The sequence below is a fragment of the Eupeodes corollae genome, chromosome 3 (genome assembly GCF_945859685.1).
Source record: "Eupeodes corollae chromosome 3, idEupCoro1.1, whole genome shotgun sequence".
In the NCBI taxonomy this organism is placed as follows: Eukaryota; Metazoa; Arthropoda; class Insecta; order Diptera; family Syrphidae; genus Eupeodes; species Eupeodes corollae.
Genome location: NC_079149.1, coordinates 13,734,187 through 13,753,688, shown reverse-complemented (window position 1 = coordinate 13,753,688; position 19,502 = coordinate 13,734,187). Strand labels below are relative to the sequence as shown.

Below are 19,502 nucleotides of genomic sequence, written 5' to 3'. Positions count from 1 at the left end.
ATAAATTTATTAAATTCTTAGCTCGACAGCATTGCAAAATGGGGAATTAATAACCGTGCACAATTGAATGCTTCAGGAACTCAGTGACGTCTTCTGTAGGTCAAGTGTAATCTATCCCCAATGACACCTTAAATGAATGGCACTTGCATCGAAAAAAACTAATCAACTTTCAATACTCGCTTTGTGTATTACAGATAACCTTTTATGGAATGATCACATAATCAACATAGACAAAAGTGCTGGGGTCTGATTATGAGATTCGCGGCGAATCGTTTTCGTAGCGAGTTTAACATTTTTCAATTATTTCTTTCGCTTTTGCCTTCTTCGTTTGGAATTCGACCAATTAACGAATTCGATGGCGAATTTGAAATGTCATAGCGTACAATTTTTTTTGGTGGATTCACAGGCGAAAGAGTATTTATTATTATTGACTGTTCGATTTCATAGATTCTTTCTTGATTGTATTTAAATACAAATGTGAGCCAGCTTTATTTTAATTTTCTTATAATTTATTCACAATTCACAATTAAATATACAATTTTAAAATTCATTCAAGGAACGATAAAAACAGGCAAATATCTACATCAATTTTTGGCTCACGGCCAAACGAAGAAAAATAAGGGCATTGCAACGGAAGCACTCGCCTTGATCCTGAATATCGGGCTAAAACAAGTTTAATTAATATTAAATATTTAATATTTTGTAATGAATAAATCACCGCAAGTTTCACAAATTCAATCAAAACAAAAACAAATTTGTGGAAAGCAGTCAAACCAAAAGTGTCAAATCACTGGAATTTTGGAAGAAAAAGTCAAACCGAAAATGTCAAATCACTGGAATATAGGAAGAACTATTTTCGCTTCGCCGCGAATTCATTAATATGGAAATACGATGCGAGTCGAATTTAAAAGGTCCAATTGAAAACGATCCACCGCGAACCTCATAATGAGGCCCCTGTTAATTTTTAGGTACTAAGGATTTTTCCGATGACAATCGTACGATTTGGGCAACATCACCAAACCTTTGGGTGTTAACACTTTTTTGGGTTATATAAAATTCAAAATAGAAAAGTATAATGATGCCCAAATTACAAATTGAAATACGGCCCAAAAGATTTCATGTGTTTCAACATCTGGGCATTCTATTAAAATGTTTGTTAATTTTGGGCACAACGACATTAAGTTTATACCCTAAAATGTGCTTTTACTTGAGAAAGCGAAATAAGGCCAGTTTTCAAACGAAAAAAACAAAATGGTTTGCTTGATCACAGCTATAACACTCACTAACTTTACACACATACACCCAACTTCGCAACTTCCCCAAATCCTATGATTTGGGGAAGTTGCATGATACCTCACTTTTGTAAACACGTCTCAAAGCACAACCACCCTAAATGTTCGCTAACTAAAACAATTTTTAACATTTTTTCAATTTGACCGTTACGCCATGGAAAGTTGATTGAACAACATTTCTATTGTACAACATGGGCTTTATGTCATTTTATGATTTGTATTATATGTGGTTAAGATAAGACACGATTAAGAAATGATAGAAACGTTGGAATTCCCAAAATACATGTCACAAAACCCAACTCCTATGTCATAAAACCCAAATTTAAAACTAAGAATTCTTTTATTTTATTAGAAATTTGGGCGTTTTTTTTACTAAAAATGTATTAGGGCGGTTTGTTGTCAATTTTTGTAATCAATGTTGGACTACCAAGCGGTAGGTCGGTCAGGCTTTTGATAATCATCTTAATGAACTTACAATATTTTACAATATCGTTCATTTAAGTTTACTCCGTTTTATTTGATTCATTTATATTTTATATTTTATGAATTATACAACAGTAGGGAAGACTGAAATAAAACAAACAAAATTGCAACGAAAATAGAGTTGACAGCTGTCAAAGAGCGACAAAATAAAAATAAATTAATTCGGGCGTTGAGTTCTTGAAGTTACGATATTTACTATCTAAAGCGAGCACAAATCTTGAGGTAAAATTTCAGATTACTTGTTAAGAGTCCATTGTTTCTATTCAATATATCAAAGTGAAAGACACGACCGAACTCGTGATTGTGGTAAACATATCATGTCTTTCGTTGTTTTACTATTAAACTATTCATCTGATATACTCGTACCTTACGCAATGCTATCAGTTTAATCTTTAGCTCAATTACAGACGTACGTAAACAACATCCATAGTATGAATACTAGCGATAAAAGTTAGAGTAGCATATTACTAGGGACGGGTTTTTGACATTTATACGAGTCCCAAATGGATCTTATGAGAGTTCGTTCTCAAATGTTGGTACGATTGATATTGCATTTCTATCTCGATGGCTCTGTTCGTTACTGTTACTGTTGATATTATTGAGTTTTGTTAATGAAAATGGTCTAACTGGTCTAATTTTGCAAGAATAAAAAAGATAATTAAGTTTTGCTATGTTTCCACCAAAGGTTTATCTCAGTTTAAATGAAATAAATAATTTTGGTGTTTCCACCGCACAAGAAGTTTGATTAAGTTTGACAGCACTTTTTAAAATGGAAATTGTGTTTCGATGTTTCAATGAAGTCAGATAGTTTGATTCAAACTCGCTTGAATACTACATGTTAATGTAGTAGTCTACGAACAAACCCATTTCTTGAAGTTTTTATTTTATGTCAAAGCAGCAATTGTTAAATTAACTATTTTTATAGAATCTCAATTTCTAGATGTTTTCTTACCATTTCTTCTTGAAAATTGGTCATTTTATTAGTTTTAGTTAGTTTTTTTGCTGAAGTTAATTTTAACTTTTGATTTTTACAAAATTTTCCTCTATTTGTGTGTTTTATTTATTACTATTCTGACAGATCTTCTTTCAGTTGTACCAATTTTAAAATACAAAAATCTTCCAACTGCCGATGCGTTTTCTTGGGAATTTTCTACTATACTATTTATAGAATGCCAAAAAACACGGGTATTACTACAATTAAAAGTGTTTGATCAAAAACAAGTGAACAAAACAAGCTCTGATTTGGAAGGAACACAATTTATGTTTTTGAGTGGTATTCTGAAGAACTGGAACTAGCTTTCAAAAAGAACTATTTGAGATTAAAGAGGAAGGACTTAAGTCTTCCACAAAGACTACTTTTTGGGAAATGTCACTGAAATGTGGAACTCAACTTCCAAAGATAGATTTCAGTACCTAGTAGACTGAATGAAAAAAATAAGGATTTTTATACTAATTGTAAACTATAATGGCGTATTTATCATTTGCGAGCCGAAAATTACACTAAATTCGAATGTTTTGGCGAATTATCAGTTTGATGGTATTACCAATGGCAAACTCCGTAGTTCGTGTTTGAAAACAAAACTGCCAACATTAAAAACTGAAAGTGAAATGTCATTCATTGTCATAAATATTTATACAGTCAGATTGAAGAATTTTGTTTTTTTTTGTAAAAAAAAGTAAATAAAAATAAAGATGATTAGCAGCGTTGTGTTGTTTTTCGAGGATGAAAATGAAGAAGTAACAAATAAAGAAGAAAAAATTATGATCTGCAGATTGAGGAGAAGTTTAAGAGATGCTTCCAAAACCCACTGGAATTACCAGATAGTTTGTAATAGAAAAATTTCATAGATTTGTGTTATTTTTTCGGCTTAGCAAACACGCATTTAAATATGTTTTAAGTCAGATAAGTTCAGGATTTCAAACGACTCAAAGTTCTGCAATTCCACCAATTTTAAAACTTGCGTGTGCACTACGAATTCTCGGTTGTGGAAGTTATCAAAACATTGTAGGAAATGACTTTGAGCTAGGTTTCTCCCAACCTACAGATTCAGTAGTTTTAAGCGAAATTGGTTATTTGCTTGAAGCAAGAATCTGCCCAGTTTGGATCAATGCAGATATGTCCACTAATGAAAAGCAAAAAACGAGAAACTATTTTTTTCAAAGATCCACAAAGTTTCCCCTGCTTCTACGGCATACGTTGATTTTTGTTTACTGGGCTGATGTCATTGCCATGAGAGCGTCTTCAACTTCAATGTCTGCATCAATTGAGTCGGGTTGTTACACTGTTGCAGTTGAATTTGTTCCAAACGAATTACAGCCTGCCCAAAAGGTCCTACACCTGTTGCTTCTTCAGTTTTAATTTATACTCCAGTCAAACCTATACAATTTTATTTTCTAAAACCGTTTTGTAATATTCTTTATTACGTACCTTATGCCACTCCTTACCTTCTCGTATAGGAGGTCCTAATGCGTTTAGCTCAAGAGTAAACGAATCCCGATATTGGGCTTGGTTTTTTTTCGGATGATCCAAACGTCCCAACACCCTTGGCAATGTCGGGGTTTGCCTCCATTAGCTCCACCAACTTTGAGAACTAGGCGTTGTTGGTTCTTTTAATGCTATATCAAAAAAAGTTATAATTATAATTTATTTAATAATTATTTAATTTGTTCTTACCTTTGTCGATTTTCACTAATTTATTTAAAATCTATACAACAACTTCGAATTAAAAAAAAACTGTGATATTTTCAAAGTCACTAAGAAATACAGTTCGACCGATTATGACAGATAAAGGCGAGCATTCGCCAATTGTAATAGAACGACATTTTAAAGTTTAAGGCGAACATCAACTTGGCGAATCGCAAACAATAAGCGAAAAAGTCACATTTGCTTATTTGTTAGGCGACTAGCGAGTGAATATACGGACCATAATTTAAAAAAAAATACAAAATGTATAGTTTTTTGAAAGTCAAATAAAGTGTTCCGCTTTCTTTTTTGACTTTGCAGCAAATGGATTTCAAAATTCTTTTTAAAATTCACAATTTTGAGATGTGTTGTCTTACAAGAATAAGATGTTGTCCCTATTATTTTGGCCATGGCAGTGTATAATTTTACTAATTTCAATGATAATTTTATGTTTGGTATAGATGTATGTACCATAGATACCCAACCTACTCTAAAACATACATACATACGTTATGTAGTTCATGAAGCTCCTAAAAGCATAATATTATAATAATATCTGTAGTCATCCAATTGGCTATATTTTCGAAAGAGCGGGAACATTTAATATAATTACTTTCCATTTTTTCTTCCTCTAATTTGATTTCGTGTGCGATAGAATTTAACCCAAAAAATTTCCTTCTTTCGTAATTTTTGACAGGAAAAACTCAGATAGTAAACAACCTTGATTGTAATTCTGAGAATACGGAAATATTTTTGATATCCCTGAATTACCTCTAAACTCAGCCTAAATCCATTGTAGTGTAAATGATAAATCAAGTTATGTATATGATCCTATATCTATATTATGAATTTAAGTGACACTGATGGACGTTTGACTTGAAGGGATTGAAAGGTAAATGGAATTCATTTGTTTGTTGAACTGTCAAATTGAAATAGGGATTGTTTTTTTTGAAAACAGTCATCAAAATTCTTCAAATGTGTATTTTCATTTCTTGGAAATCTAAATCGATAATTAAAAAAGGAATTCAATTGACCCTTTTGAATTCAATTAATTTTATTTTAATTGAAATCACACTTTTATGCTTCCTTAAATTTAATTGTTGGAAAATTTTACATTTATTTGGTCTTTAAGGTAAATAGACAATAATAACAATTACGTTTTATATTAAATACGAAATAGAATTAAAATTAATTAATGAATTATTATCATTAAAATCACTTTTTACCAAATGTATCTATTGTTAAAAAAATCAATGACAATTTAAATAACTTAAGGTTATTTTAAAAAAATTAATAATATAGAGACTTTTTAAAAGCATTCATTTCAATAATTAAGAAATAACCTTATTTTGACATACAAATATGTAGATGTTTCTTTCATTGTATTTTTATACTAAAGCAATGGCGTAGTTTTCGGTTGTCAAATGTCAGAAGATGACTGCTTCAAAAGTGACATCTACCCAAAGAACGGGCTATTCTAAATGAAACACTTTATATTTTATCGGGGCAGTTAGTATTTCTAAGATTTCTGAACTTTTATTCGATCTGATTGACAGATCAGGACATTTATACATATATGTATATATATGTAAACACAATTCACTAATTATTCTCGCCATGCTTTTTATTAATTTTCATCTATTTCAAATTATTGAGAAAACAAATATTAAAAATTTCATACTCAAATTTCTGACAGTGAAAGTGACAAGCTTGCATGTGAAATTTTGATTATATTTCAGTGAATACAGACGTTTTAGGGGTCTTAGAATTATAAATTATCCAATTAGAAACCTTCAAGCAATAATTTTGGAGGAACTTTCATTTAAATGAATAAATTAAGTGGGCAATAGTACGTTTAGAACTAGGGCCTAGTGACTTACAAGTCTCAACCATTCCTGTTTGCGAGTAATGTTATCAGGGAAGTTTGAAGCTGTCAAAAAAAAAACTCACGTGTCAATTTTGTATGGTTGTTTTGTTCTCTCGTTGTATCTTGTAAAAAATGAAAGTGGTGGGTATGTCCTTTATAACAAGAAAGGAAGACAAAAGGTTTCTTTAAAAGAACTTCTAAGCCAATAAAGGGCGGATACACGGACCTATTTTTCCAAACCACCCGTTTAACAACAATTCAATACAACTTTTTACCTGGTTCCCTCAAACAATCAAATGTTAAAAATCTGCACAGCATCACGTCAAAAATTTTCAACTCGATCCCTTGTTGTTTTCATACTTTTCAACTTTGGCAGTACCACAAGCTGTAGCTTTAGCTTTAGCATTGTGTTCAGCCAGTAAGGAAGTGCGTTCATTGTGTACAACAACTGAAATTAACTTTTGATGAAAACGGCTGAATTCAAAAATGCAACTACTACCGACAACTACTGCAAGAATGAGGCAGATATACAATATTAAAAACCAGTTCATAAATGTCATCGAAGTAGGCGTCTATAAAAAGTATGCTTGAAATAATTAAGTTTTTTCATTGATTTACGCGGGTTTTGGTTTTTCAGTGTCTTAACAAAATTCTTTCAAAATGTCCAATAAAAATGTTTTATTAGGACTTATTTAAAATGTTTTGAATGGAACGGATTCATTCATTTCTATGAAGTATAAATATTATATTCCAACTTATTAATAAGAAATAATTTTATTTTTTTGCCAAAAATGTTATAAATACTTAATTATTTTACCTACTCATCTTGTTCTGACATTTTCCTGCAGAGCGGCAACAGAAATAAAATGACTGTAGGTTTGATCGAATTTCAGGTGTCAGACTGTTTTTCTGAACACAGTTACCGACAGTAGTAATGCAGTGTATTTGCATTTATGAACGCATATCTTACTGCTGCATTTTTACATTAATGAACTTAGCCAACACTTCATTCTCTAATTTGACAGTTAATTTAGAGTAAAATTATTCAGAGGTGTGTTTGTTTAAAGCATCCAAAGTAGTGGTTAGCTAAAATCCTTAAATTTAATTTTACATTTGTTTCATATATTGATTTGGTCTTTTCGGATTGACAATCATGACAACTAGTTTCGTATTAAATACGATTATAATCAATTGAACATTTGGCATTAAAATCACTTTCAACCAAATGTAAATATTATTTAAAAAACAATGACACCTCAAATAACATTAACATTTTCATTTAAGAATGAAAAAAATACGAGGATTTCTAATGAAAGCTTTTGATGTTTATTTCATTGTATTTTTGAAGTAAATTGTAAAATGGCGTTGTTTTTAGATGTCAAATGTCGAAAGATGACACCCTCAAAAGTGACAGCAGCTAAAGGGGTGGTCTATATTAAATGAAACATCATATACATATTTGGGCAGTTTATGTTTCTAAAATTTCTGAGAATTTCCTCGATCAGATTGGCAGAGCAGGAGAATGATATACATACATATGCATATGTATGTACCTACATAAGCATAATTCACTAATAATTCTCACAATTTTAATCTGTGCCATAGAGAATTCTTGAGAAATCGAAAAATAAAACGTCTTTTCTCAAATTTCTGACAGGAGTAGTAGAAGTAGTAGTAAAATGTTTTTTATTTTCAACTTAATATTTTTATACATTTTTGTATTTAACTTGAAAGAAATTTATGTTGAAAGATTTAAAAAACTTATGACAATGACATAAAGAGTCGTCTGTCGGGTAAGTGAAAAGATTTAATTAATTTTACATTTAAGTACATTTATAAAAAAGAAACAATTTTTGATTTTAGATAAATTTAAAGAGAAATCCTTAATTTTAAAGTTTTCCGTTAAGGACAGCAATAATTAAGTATCGTTGTAGCTTATCCACTTCATCAAAAGTTCCAAAACCCTAGACTTGTGCACTATAAGTTTCCATTTTGAACTGAGGTTGATATTCTGCTTACTCAAAAAACAATGCCATGTCGCGTTAATACTTTTCTCTTCATGCTTAAAAAAGTTCATCTTTGGAGTGAGCTTTTCCCTATTGTTAGCCTGCCACCATTTTGGAAGACCATAATTTCCGATTTTGAGAGATTCACTTCGAGATTCTAATTGGCGCAGTACACTTCAAAACGTTCTAACATGCGTTGCAAAACCTCCGCATCGTCTGCTAAGATCACCACGTCGTCGTCAGCATACAACAACAACCTTATATTTAAACTGTCAGTATTAAGACCTCCTTCAATATATTTTTATATAAAGCAAAAAGTAAAGGTGATAGAAGGCATCCTTGTTTCAACCAATATAGTGTTTCGAAGTACTCCGATAACTCCCTGTAGTGTGGACAGGCTGATTGAGTATCAGAAAATATGCAATCCAGCAGGTTTACGAATTTAGTTGAGACTCCCATTTCACGTAACTTGAGCATTAATAGTTGTCTGGAGATTTTATCAAAAGCCGCCTTTAAGTCCACGAAAAAAGCATAGACTTTCTTTTTTTCAGCCAATTTAATGACGCCAAGCCTGATATTTTCAAAAGTATTTTCATTAAGAAATTATTTATCTGCCTAGAGATAATTTTGCTAGTTTGCCGTTCTTAGGTACATTGGTAAAAGAGTTAAAACTTTGCCATCAATTTTTAAATTAATTATGTCAACGCTTTCGCCGCTTATAAATTCATGACGTACATATATTACCTTTGATCAGGCTCTTTTTGATTTGAGCGTACTTTTACCTCCGAAAGCGTTTTAATTATTTCTTCACACACTCTCTGATAGGTTCTGAATCTGATATTTCAGCGTCTGATTCTCCTCTGCCAGTTGGTTGGTTTTGGAAGAAAAAATACTTATTTAAATGTTGACCCCTTCCAAATTATCTTTTGTCGGCAAATTTTTGAGTTTTTTATCAAGCATGGACGAAAAAACTGTTTGCATTCTGCTCATTAAATTAAAGGTTCGCAACCATATTTGGTGGAAGTGAATCAGACTACAATTCTATACATTTTCTTTTAAGTATCTGTATATTTTCAGAAGTGTGCTAGTAGTGGCTGCTACTGTTTATGTCAACGTATTAAATTTCTGACAGCAAAAGTGAGAATTTTTGTATGAAGAATTTTGTTGATATTTCAGTGAATACAGACATTTCTGAGGTCTTAGAATTATAAACTAGCCAATTAGAAAACTCCAAGCTATAATTATTATGAAATCACTTTCATTCAATCACAAGAATTTAAAAAAAAAAAAGACAAAAGTTCAAGGTAAAAGTGTACGTTTTCTTATGGAGTAACCGCCTGAACACAACGGATAAAGCTTAAAGCTTACAAAAACGCTTGAAGCAGTAGCTGTCATTAAAAACGCGCATTTTGAAGCAAATGACGTTCATAATAGCGCAACAGCAATTGAATTTTGAAGCTGTCAAAAAAAAAACAATGTGTCAATTTTGTGTGGGAGCTTTGTTGTCGTGCAATATATGTTAAATAAATTCAATATTTTCATTGATTGTTCAAGATGATGATAAAAAAGTAGTTTTTGTTGCACTAGTAATGCACATATGTTATAATTCAATAAAGTTTATGAAACAAAAAAACAGAGGTGGTGGGCAAAAGACCAATGGTTTCTTTGAAAATACTTTGAAGGCAAAAGAGGACGGACTTTTTTTTCTGGTTAAGATTCGGCAAACAAAATTCTCACGGAACCAATTAAATGTCAAAAATCTCCACACCATTAAGTCAAACTTTTTCAACTTGAAATCAAAAGTAAAAGGAAGTGCGTTCATTGTGTACAACAACTGAAACTAACCCCTTACTGCATGATTTTTGTTTCTTCATGAAAAAAATATATGTATGTGATAGTTAAATATAATTTAAAAAAAAAAAAAACTTTTGTTTCAGGAATTTAGATTTTTTTTAAAAAAAAAAGTGCAAAATTTTGCGATTTCCGGTTTGGATCATGTACATTGAGCAGAAAAGTAACAAAAAATTGTTCAATATATTAAATCAACTATTTATTCAGTAAATTATGTAGTATGGAAAATTGTGAAACAGTTTCTTTTCTCATTAAAGCAAATATTTGCTTTGCATTTTCGGCACTCCACATAAGATCTTCCATGGCAGTCTGGAATCTTACACCGCTGTCTTGTGGTTCAAACAGGAAAGTCATCTTATTAATCTAATCGAACGTCTTGCGATGGCATTATGGCAACAGGGCCTTTCAATTTCTTTAGTTGTAGATTATTCTCCATGACATAAGAGCGTCGTCCACCTTTGTAAATTGTACTTTGTTTGCTGGCATGGCATAATTGGTCGTGCTCATGTGAATAGTGCTTAAGAATTTTAAAAGATTAACAAGTGGAATCTATAAGAGCTTCCGGTGGAACTTATTTAAAATACAATCCACGACTGGGTCTTGTATCCAAAGAGTCTGTTTACAAACAGTTGTAAGACTTCAAAAATTTATAGACCTCCAAAATAAGTTTGAATTTTGGTGGAAAGATGTTTGCCTGTTTTTAAGATAACGAATTTTGAAAAAAATACTGTCCAAAAAATGTTTATGTTTCCTAAATATTAAAAAAAAAGATTTAAAAAGTTTTATCCTTATAATAAACTTATTTATTTTTAAAATGAATAATTTTATAATCCTAGGAGACTCATAGTTTATCGAATCTGCGCCAACACTGTTATCGATTTATAAATCTTGTGTAACTAAATTATTATTTCTTAAATATAATAAATCCATACATTTTAAAATACTATTTATTCTATTTTTTATAAAAAGAAAAGTTATCTTAATATTTTCCTTGTTAATTTAATAGTTAAGTTCATAAATTAGTAAACTTAACTTGTTTAACCCTATCACAATGTTCCAAATATTCGTCTTGGTCCTTTAAAATGTATCTTATCCATTCCAAGTACGGAGCAATATTTGTATAAATAGCTGGTGGAAATCCGGAACATGCTTGTCCTTCAGATGTGATGCCAACAGCCAAATTTCGACCATTATGTTTTACAATAAGTGGTCCACCAGAATCACCCTTTTTACAGGAAAGAATAAAATAACATCAAGAATTTCTTACAGATATGTTTATATAAGGCCCAGATTTTCTGTTTTCGAACTTGAAATACGAGTAAAACTCAAGTTCACCACAGAAATAAAAATAGAATATATGTATCTAAAGTGCAGGTACTTACTTGGCACGTGTCCTTTATTTCATCCTTATCGCCAGCACACAAATGAGCATTGGAAATACCTGACTTGAATTTCTTTTGCCTTTTGTAAAAAGATTCACAAAATTCACTTGGAAATACCTTTAAGTCCACCTTTAACAATTGTTTCGAATCCCTTCCAGCTTTAAGAGAGGAAAAAAAAGTAAAGTTATTCTTTTGGTTTGTTGTCTTCTTTTGTTTTTCTTGTCTAAATGTTTTACCAAATTCCGTAAGTCCATATCCAATAGCTATAGTATCATTGGTAGGGAGAACTTCATTGCTCCATAAGCATATTGGGTGAAATCTATATGAATATGTAGAAATAAATAAAATTTTACTTTATTCGAAAGATAAACATTCGTCGTTTTTAAAGAAATACGGACCAAACGTGAGCTGAGACAACGTATTTCAAAAAGAACCGAGCTTTTCAAAATAAATGTGCACAATTTGAAAGTGTTGTTGGGGCTTTAGTTTGTTTATATTGAAATGCCAAAACGAACTTAAAATAAATCACTTAACAGTTGACAAAATGGCCGCCTGTTAAAATAGTGCTGCCAACCCAAAGTTCTATTCCTCTAAAGAATAATGTTTTATAATTTCATAGTAATTACCCTTCATATTTGTTTCTGTGGTTATTTATTCCCAATATTGCAATATCATGATAAGCCTGATTTGAGTCATATTCCGGGTAAGTTATTGCATACTCAATCGAAAAAGTTGAATTTCCATGGGGTCTATATTCAGTAAGGGGGTTTCCTCCCAAAAACACTGCATCTGGTAGTTTGCTATAAGATTTAAAAAAAAGTAAGTGAAACCATGTTTATACTTAAACACTCAAAATACCTTACCCATTTCTATGAACACAATGAGCAGCCGTTAAAACTATTTTCGAACTTATTAGCATTCCCCCACAAAGGAATTCTATGCCTCTGTCCTTATTCATCCATCCCAGAGCAGCCTATTAAATGCAAATTTCGAAGAAAAATTAAGTCTATCAATTTATTTAAGTTATGTAATCGTACCATAAAAGGGAACTCACTAAGGTGTGTTAAATTTCCATTTAATGCTGGTAAGCCTCCTGCTATGTAAGGAACATACCCTTGACTTTTAACCCTGCTCGTTAATAAAAGAACTTTCAGGAAAAATAACACTGGTATTAATGATTTGTAAGTCATGACAAGACCTTTGCAGTTACTCGAACAGTGCTCCAATGACTGAGTTTGCATCAAGTTCGTTACTCACTTTGGAATTATTTTTAAGTTATTCTAAAAATAATAACACAAATTAATTTATTTAACACACAAACTTGTTCACAGATTAAAAGAGCATTGTTACTTACTCATAATTCAAAAAATCAAAAAAGCAAAAAAAACTAATCCGGTGGCTTTTTGAAATCAAATTCGCTGCTTAGTTGCAAGTCAAGTATGTTACATCAGGGTGTCACAAATGAGAATGATTAGAAATAAGAAGGTTTTGAGCTTGAAAGTTGATTGGGAAATTATTTAAATAGTTCTTAATCTGGAATGAAGACATCGGTGTTAAAAATGTAAACAAACGGGTCTGATAATTCTGTCATGACATTAACCATTTCAAACTGTCAACATTGTTGATTGCGTTTGCTATGATAATGTCAGTTTTACTTATTTTACATACTTTATATAGCAAGAGTATATGATGTTTTTGCTTAGGATCCGCATCTCCGGTCAACCTTTTAAGGTCATAACATTTTATTATTATTTTGACGGCTGGATAATATGGTAACTTTGACAGTTTCTAAAATGTAACAATTGGAAAAGTAAAACATTTATATCTCGTCATCCTAAACTTAAGTATCACGAAAAATGCTTATGGTTTTTCCAATTGTCAATGTCATCGATTTCGCCTTCTTCCACAACAACTTACAATTGCAACTGCTAAACATTAAGTGGTTAACAAATTGTTGTTGTGTTCATGGAATATAAAACGAGTTATTTGCCTCAAGTATAATTTATGCACATTGGCGAATGTATCATTTTTATTTAAACAATTAATTAACGCATTTTTTCTTTTTATTTGAATTTCGTTGTGAATATTGTAATCAAATCAAACAAAACTCTGCCATAAGGTTTGTTCATTGAACTTTACTCAAGGTTGACAGCATCAAGAATTTTGAAAAAAAATGGTGTTTTTATTTTATTCGTCGGTTTTTAGTTTTCCAAAAAATGTCAAAGATATTAATCAAAATATAATACATAAGGTTGATACAGAGTTTAATAGGTGGTGTTATTTCACATATATAATAAAGTCAATTGACAGCAGTTGTCAGTTGTGTATTTAAAATTTTAAATTCTCACATTTTGATAATAATTTTTATATTTGAATTTTCGAATTTCTTCTTTATAATTTGTTTTATTCAGGGACAGATTAAGGGAAAAGTAAAGTTTTATACTATTAGTTTTCAAAAGGATTTTTTAAGCATTAGCATGCGTATGATTATTGAGGAGGTGTAAGATTTTATTTAACGTTTAAAAACATGTTGAAATTCGTGCTGCAATTTTGCTTGATAATATCCAATTTCTTGTGGCTCGAATCATGATAGGCGTGTCAATCCACTTGTACTATTCAGTCAGTTAGTATTGTCCGACCAAGGGTTTGTTCGGCAGCTGTCGGAAACACATTCTGATTAAACATTTTAATGGCGCCACCTATGTTACATATGTACAGATTGGAAATATATACAAGCACTCCGTATTGTACATATATATACTTAAAAGTTTAAACTTCAAATTACTAATGTTTTCCATTGTATATAATAAATGTTCCAAACCACTGATAACACGATTTTAAACCTATGCTCTTTGTAAATTATAGTAACTGAAATGAACAACAAAACGAACATACGAATCAAACGGTTCAAGAAACGTAATGTAAACGTATTAGATGTCAACTAATATATCATTTTGATCTGTCATAACGCCATTTTCTTATTTGTTGTCCTATTGGCCATGACATATTGATATATGCTTGGTTTTTATTAAATTTATGTTTAAAATATTTCATATTTTCGGTCTCTAGCCTCCAATTTCGAATACCAAGTTGACGTGCATCGTCCTCCACCGGAGATGACTCCTGCCTCTGCTCCTTCTTGTTCCTTCAGGCTTGGCACGCAGTTTTTTTACCACTTTGCCCGTCGACACAAACCGGACCAAAGATCGTACTCAGAACCTTACTCTCGAAGATACCAAGAGATCCTTCATCCGCCTGGGACAGGGTCCATCCTTCTGCACCATACAGCAAGACTGGGATGATTAAAGTTTTGTACAGTGTCTCTTTGGTACTTCGCGATAGGGCCTTATTCCTCAATTGCATACTTAGGCCAAAGAAAGCGATTCGCAAGGGTATTTCTGCTTTTAATCTCTGAGCAGATGTCATTTGCAGAATTAACAGCAGTGCCACGATAAACAAATTCGTGTACCACCTCGAAGTTGTACCTGTATGTATTTGATGACAGCAGATACTTCGTTTTGTCCTCGTTAATTGGCGTTTTTCTTTTTTAGTTCAGAGCAGAGCTCGAACTGTCAAAAAAATAATTGTGTTTCTTTTTGAGCTCTGATCGTTCAGAGCTTCACCACTCTTTCAAGAACAATATTGAAGCAACTACATGACAGCGCATCGCCTTTTCGAAGTCCTCTGGTGGTTTCGAAGGTTTTGGTCAATTCTCTTCTAATTTTGCCGCAGCAATGAGCATTTTCCAGCGTCATCCTGATAAGTCGTATCAGTTTGGTAGGGATACCAAAACTCAACATAGCACTGTCATAAGCTGCTTTAAAATCGATGAAAAGATGGTGTGTTTCGATGTTATGTTACCTTGGGTCTTTTCCAGGATTTGGCGTAGAGCGAAAATTTGGTCGATGGCAGATTTTCCAGATTTTCTAACTAGTTCGTCAGTGAATGGCTTCAGGCGTTCACATAATACGCTGGAAGGTCTTGTATGTGATGTTTAAAAGGCTAATGCCTCTGTAGTTGGCGCAGTGAAAGCGGTCATATTTTTATGGATCGGACAGATGGTGCTTAAGTTCCACTCGTCGGGGATGCTTTCTTCCGAGCAAATTTTAGTAACTAGCTGGTGCATGCTCCTTACCAGATCTGCTCCAGTGTACTTAAAAAGCTGCGCATGCAGACCATCATCACCGGCCGCTTTATTCGACTTCAGGCTTGTGATGGCTAGTTTGATCTCACTCCAGTCGGGTGGGTGGAGCTCTAGATCGCCAACCAAATGGATTTGACGTGGCTGCTCGCTGGCGGAATCGTTGACTTCATCACTATTAAGCAACTGGTTGAAATGATCTCTCCAAATTTTTAGGATTGGCTGCGTCTCGACTACGGCATTCCCCTCTTTATCTTTGCAGGCTCCAAGGTAGCTAGTGAATCCCGTTGTTTTCTTTTTGACTCTTCTGTTTCCTGTTAAAACATCCCTGGATCTCCTCGACTTCATGCTTTTTTTCTTTCTTCTGAGCAAGCCGTTCTCATAGCTTCTCTTGTCGAAGTAGAGCTGGCGGAAATATCGTGTCCTCATTTGCTGCCACAATCTGTGTTCCGCCGTTTTGGTTTTGTTTGCCTGAGCACATTCAGAGTCAAACCAGGGGTTCCTTGGTGGCGGCTGTGAGAAACCTAGCACCATCGGGGACCGCTAAATACCTTTGTTGATATCTGAGCGAGGGAATCTGGAGCTACTCAACACCAAGTTTTTCTCAGCTAGGAAGCCGATAAGCGTGAGTCCGTTTCCAGATGTGATGTCGTGTAGGCTATGTCTTCCGATTGACTTACCAAAGATGCCTTCTTTAACAATTTTGGCGTTAAAATCTCCCAGGAGAATTTTAAAATCGTTTTTGGCCCATTCCATCGCATCTCCTGGAGGGCTGTCACATCAGCTTTGATTTCGGCGAAGGCATCGGTAAGCTGCTCAGCTTTGCGTGGTCGGTTGAGTGTATACGCACATCCCATGTACATACACATACACGTAAATCGTTTTCCGTTTTTCGTTTGCAGGGAGGGGGGGGGGGGGTTGTCAACATTATCAGTCTGTTCATTCGAGGACATTACTTGTGTTTTCATCACATTTTAAAACTTCCTTTCATGGCCGGCTTTTGAGGCCTGCGCATGACTGAGATCGTTAAAGCTGGTTCTTGAGAGCGATATCGGGTCTTTTCCTCCTACTTACTCAGGTGACACAGCTCTGGATCCAACGTTCGTCGTTAATTCACCTTTCGGCTATCCAGCGGGTGCCACTAGGAGGTGACGATACGATTTTGCACCACCCTGCTTTAAATAAATAAGTGGATATGACAAGTTTCATCAATATGTCATTCTTTTGCATTTGTTTATTTTCCATAAAACGTTATTATTTTCCTAATACTAAATTTAAATATAATTTTATTAAATTTAAATCTATACAAAATGTCCTACTTTCTCCGCATCCTTAACTGTCACATATGAGCTTTTATGTTGAAGTTAAATATATTTTGTTCATTAAAGTGATCTGATTTACAAATAGAACGCCACCACCGCCCGTTCACACGTGTCTATGCCATTATTTTATTTTGTAACGTAGACTTCATAAAATTGCCCCATGCAGATCATATTATTCTATTCAGACATCAAAAACCATGAATTTAGTTCTTCTTTTAATTTGTACCTCTTGTTTTTTTGTTCAAAAAATAATAATTGTATCAATTTATTTTCAATAGAAAGTTTAAAAAATTCTCAACAGCATCCTATTTCAATTTTTTTGACGTTTCAACTTAATTAAAGATGAAAACTTCAAAGAGAAAAATGAAAATACAAATATCAAAAAATCATTTAAAAAAATTAAAATAAATAAAAAATCTTCAAAAGAGTTTTGTTTACCCAAACCAGAGAAACAAAAAATGATACTAAACAGACCAAAAAATAAAATTTGATATTTTTTTAACTTAATTTTGATAAATAACCCACCTTCCGTTTTTCACACATAAAAAACACTGAAAAACAAACCAACAAATCAGTGTCAACGTTATTATGTTCATGTTTTAATATAAAATATCTCGAAACTTTTGTTTATTTACAAATAATTCAAGAATTTACCTATAAGCTTAAACACATCAGGTTGGTTCATATACCTGTGCAACGATTTCAACAAATAGCTGTCATACCATTTGTCATTTTGGAGGTTGTCCAAGAAACTTATATTGGGCGGGTGCGGGACTCTTGTGAGTTGAATACACAAGTCTCATATGATGTATATGTCAAAGTTGTGTAGGTATTCCCATTAAGCAAATGCACTTTTCACAGTTAGAAAACTATTAACCAAATGAAAAAAAGGAACTACTGTCAAAGTAACAATCGATTTGAATCGAATCGACTTGAATCGTTGGAGACTCTGTGTGCTGTCATGTTTTTATTTTCAGAAACTGAAATGGTATGGAAGGTTATGTTCATGAATTATTCATGGAATTTTTGTTTTGTTTCATTTTTGGGGAATATAATATCGAAGGATATGAAAAGTTTGGTGAGTCAAATGATGAAGTTAAAATCGATTTCAATACGTTCTTTAATTTACGCATCCACAAAGTTATGTATGTACATTCAGCAAGAAAAAATTGAAAAAAGAACATAAGCAACATTTCCAAACTTCAATTTTGGTCATCTTTTTAAATCATTAAGATTGAAACGCAAGTAAAAGGTTATCCATCCATTAACCATTGTGAACGCACCCTCAAACTAATAACAAAACAAAAATAGGTACTATATATGGATGTCAATGAACTAAACTGTCAATGTCAAAACACAAACAAACTTCCAAACGTCCAAAAAAAGTTGACGCTCACGAGAGATTAAAAAATGTCACCTAGCTGTGATTGTCAGTCTAATAAATTTCTTTGGAAAGATACACAGACACATGTCAACATGAGAGCAAATGTCTTTCACATCCGATATTTTGGAATATTGTGATTTTGGGTAAAAAAAAACGTTTCTTTATTTTTGTGGTGTTTTAAATTTTTAGGAAATTCAACACTATTCCAATTTTTGGGCAAAAAGGAAAAAATATGACATTTCTTAAATTTTCAGCTATACGAGTACAAACTGAAAAAGTCTCAGATTTTATAGACCTATAAGGTCCATAAAAGGACGAAAAGATAAACAAAATCAAAAGCTATTTTTATGAAAGTCACTTTTGATTAATTCCTCTTCAATTTAAAGCCAAGAATAACACTGTATGGATTATACTCCTTCAGTCCATAAAAAAGGACGACTCAAGGGCTTGCGATTGGGCAAACATAACCTTATATATATGAACCAGATATAATTCTTGATATTCTTGACATATTTAAATGGTTTTGACCGTTGATTGCTTAGAAAGTTATTTCATATTTACAAAAGGGACTTTTTTCTTGCTTATTTAACAAGATGAAAATCTTTTGCAGCCCTAAACAAATCCATCATACATAAACTGATACTCATACATAGATAGATATAAATTCCCTTTAGTTCGAAAGTCCCAACAAGAAAATCAAATTAAAAGGATATTGAATATTTACTCAAGAGGATATAAGTCCATTAACGAAGGTCCAATCCATATTAAGAGGATTCCAATCGAGAGAGATAGAAAAACAGTTTAACTTTATTCAATAAGCTTAAAACGTTTTTCCAACCATTCAATACAAATTTAGCCGCCTGACGGATGAAAGAAGGAAATTTGTGGGCTTAGGAGGAAAATTCAAATACATAACGGCACTAACAAATGAAGGCGCTCTACTACAGCTAACCAATCCATTAGCGTTAAAATGTTTAAAGTCACCTTTTTTCCCTCTCTATGTATGATGTATCTCTGGTATTTAGACGATGCAATTTTTGCAATATGTGAGAAACTTTAAAGTGCAACACACATCATCAGAATACAACCCA

At 32.5% G+C, this 19,502-nt stretch overlaps 2 protein-coding genes across 8 annotated transcripts in view; one reads left to right on the top strand and one right to left on the bottom strand.

Annotated features, from left to right (window-relative positions):
- Positions 1 to 19,502, top strand: part of LOC129952972 (uncharacterized) — a 141,520-nt gene that overhangs the window by 42,696 nt on the left and 79,322 nt on the right. The window lies entirely within an intron of this gene.
- LOC129952973 (serine protease snake-like) lies at positions 11,020 to 12,877 on the bottom strand. The gene is made up of 6 exons (XM_056065973.1): positions 12,602 to 12,877; positions 12,428 to 12,537; positions 12,191 to 12,364; positions 11,801 to 11,883; positions 11,565 to 11,722; positions 11,020 to 11,407 (listed from the first exon to the last, which is right to left on the bottom strand). Exons 1-6 carry the CDS (start codon positions 12,803 to 12,805, stop codon positions 11,195 to 11,197), a joined length of 942 nt encoding a protein of 313 aa, XP_055921948.1. The 5' UTR covers positions 12,806 to 12,877; the 3' UTR covers positions 11,020 to 11,194.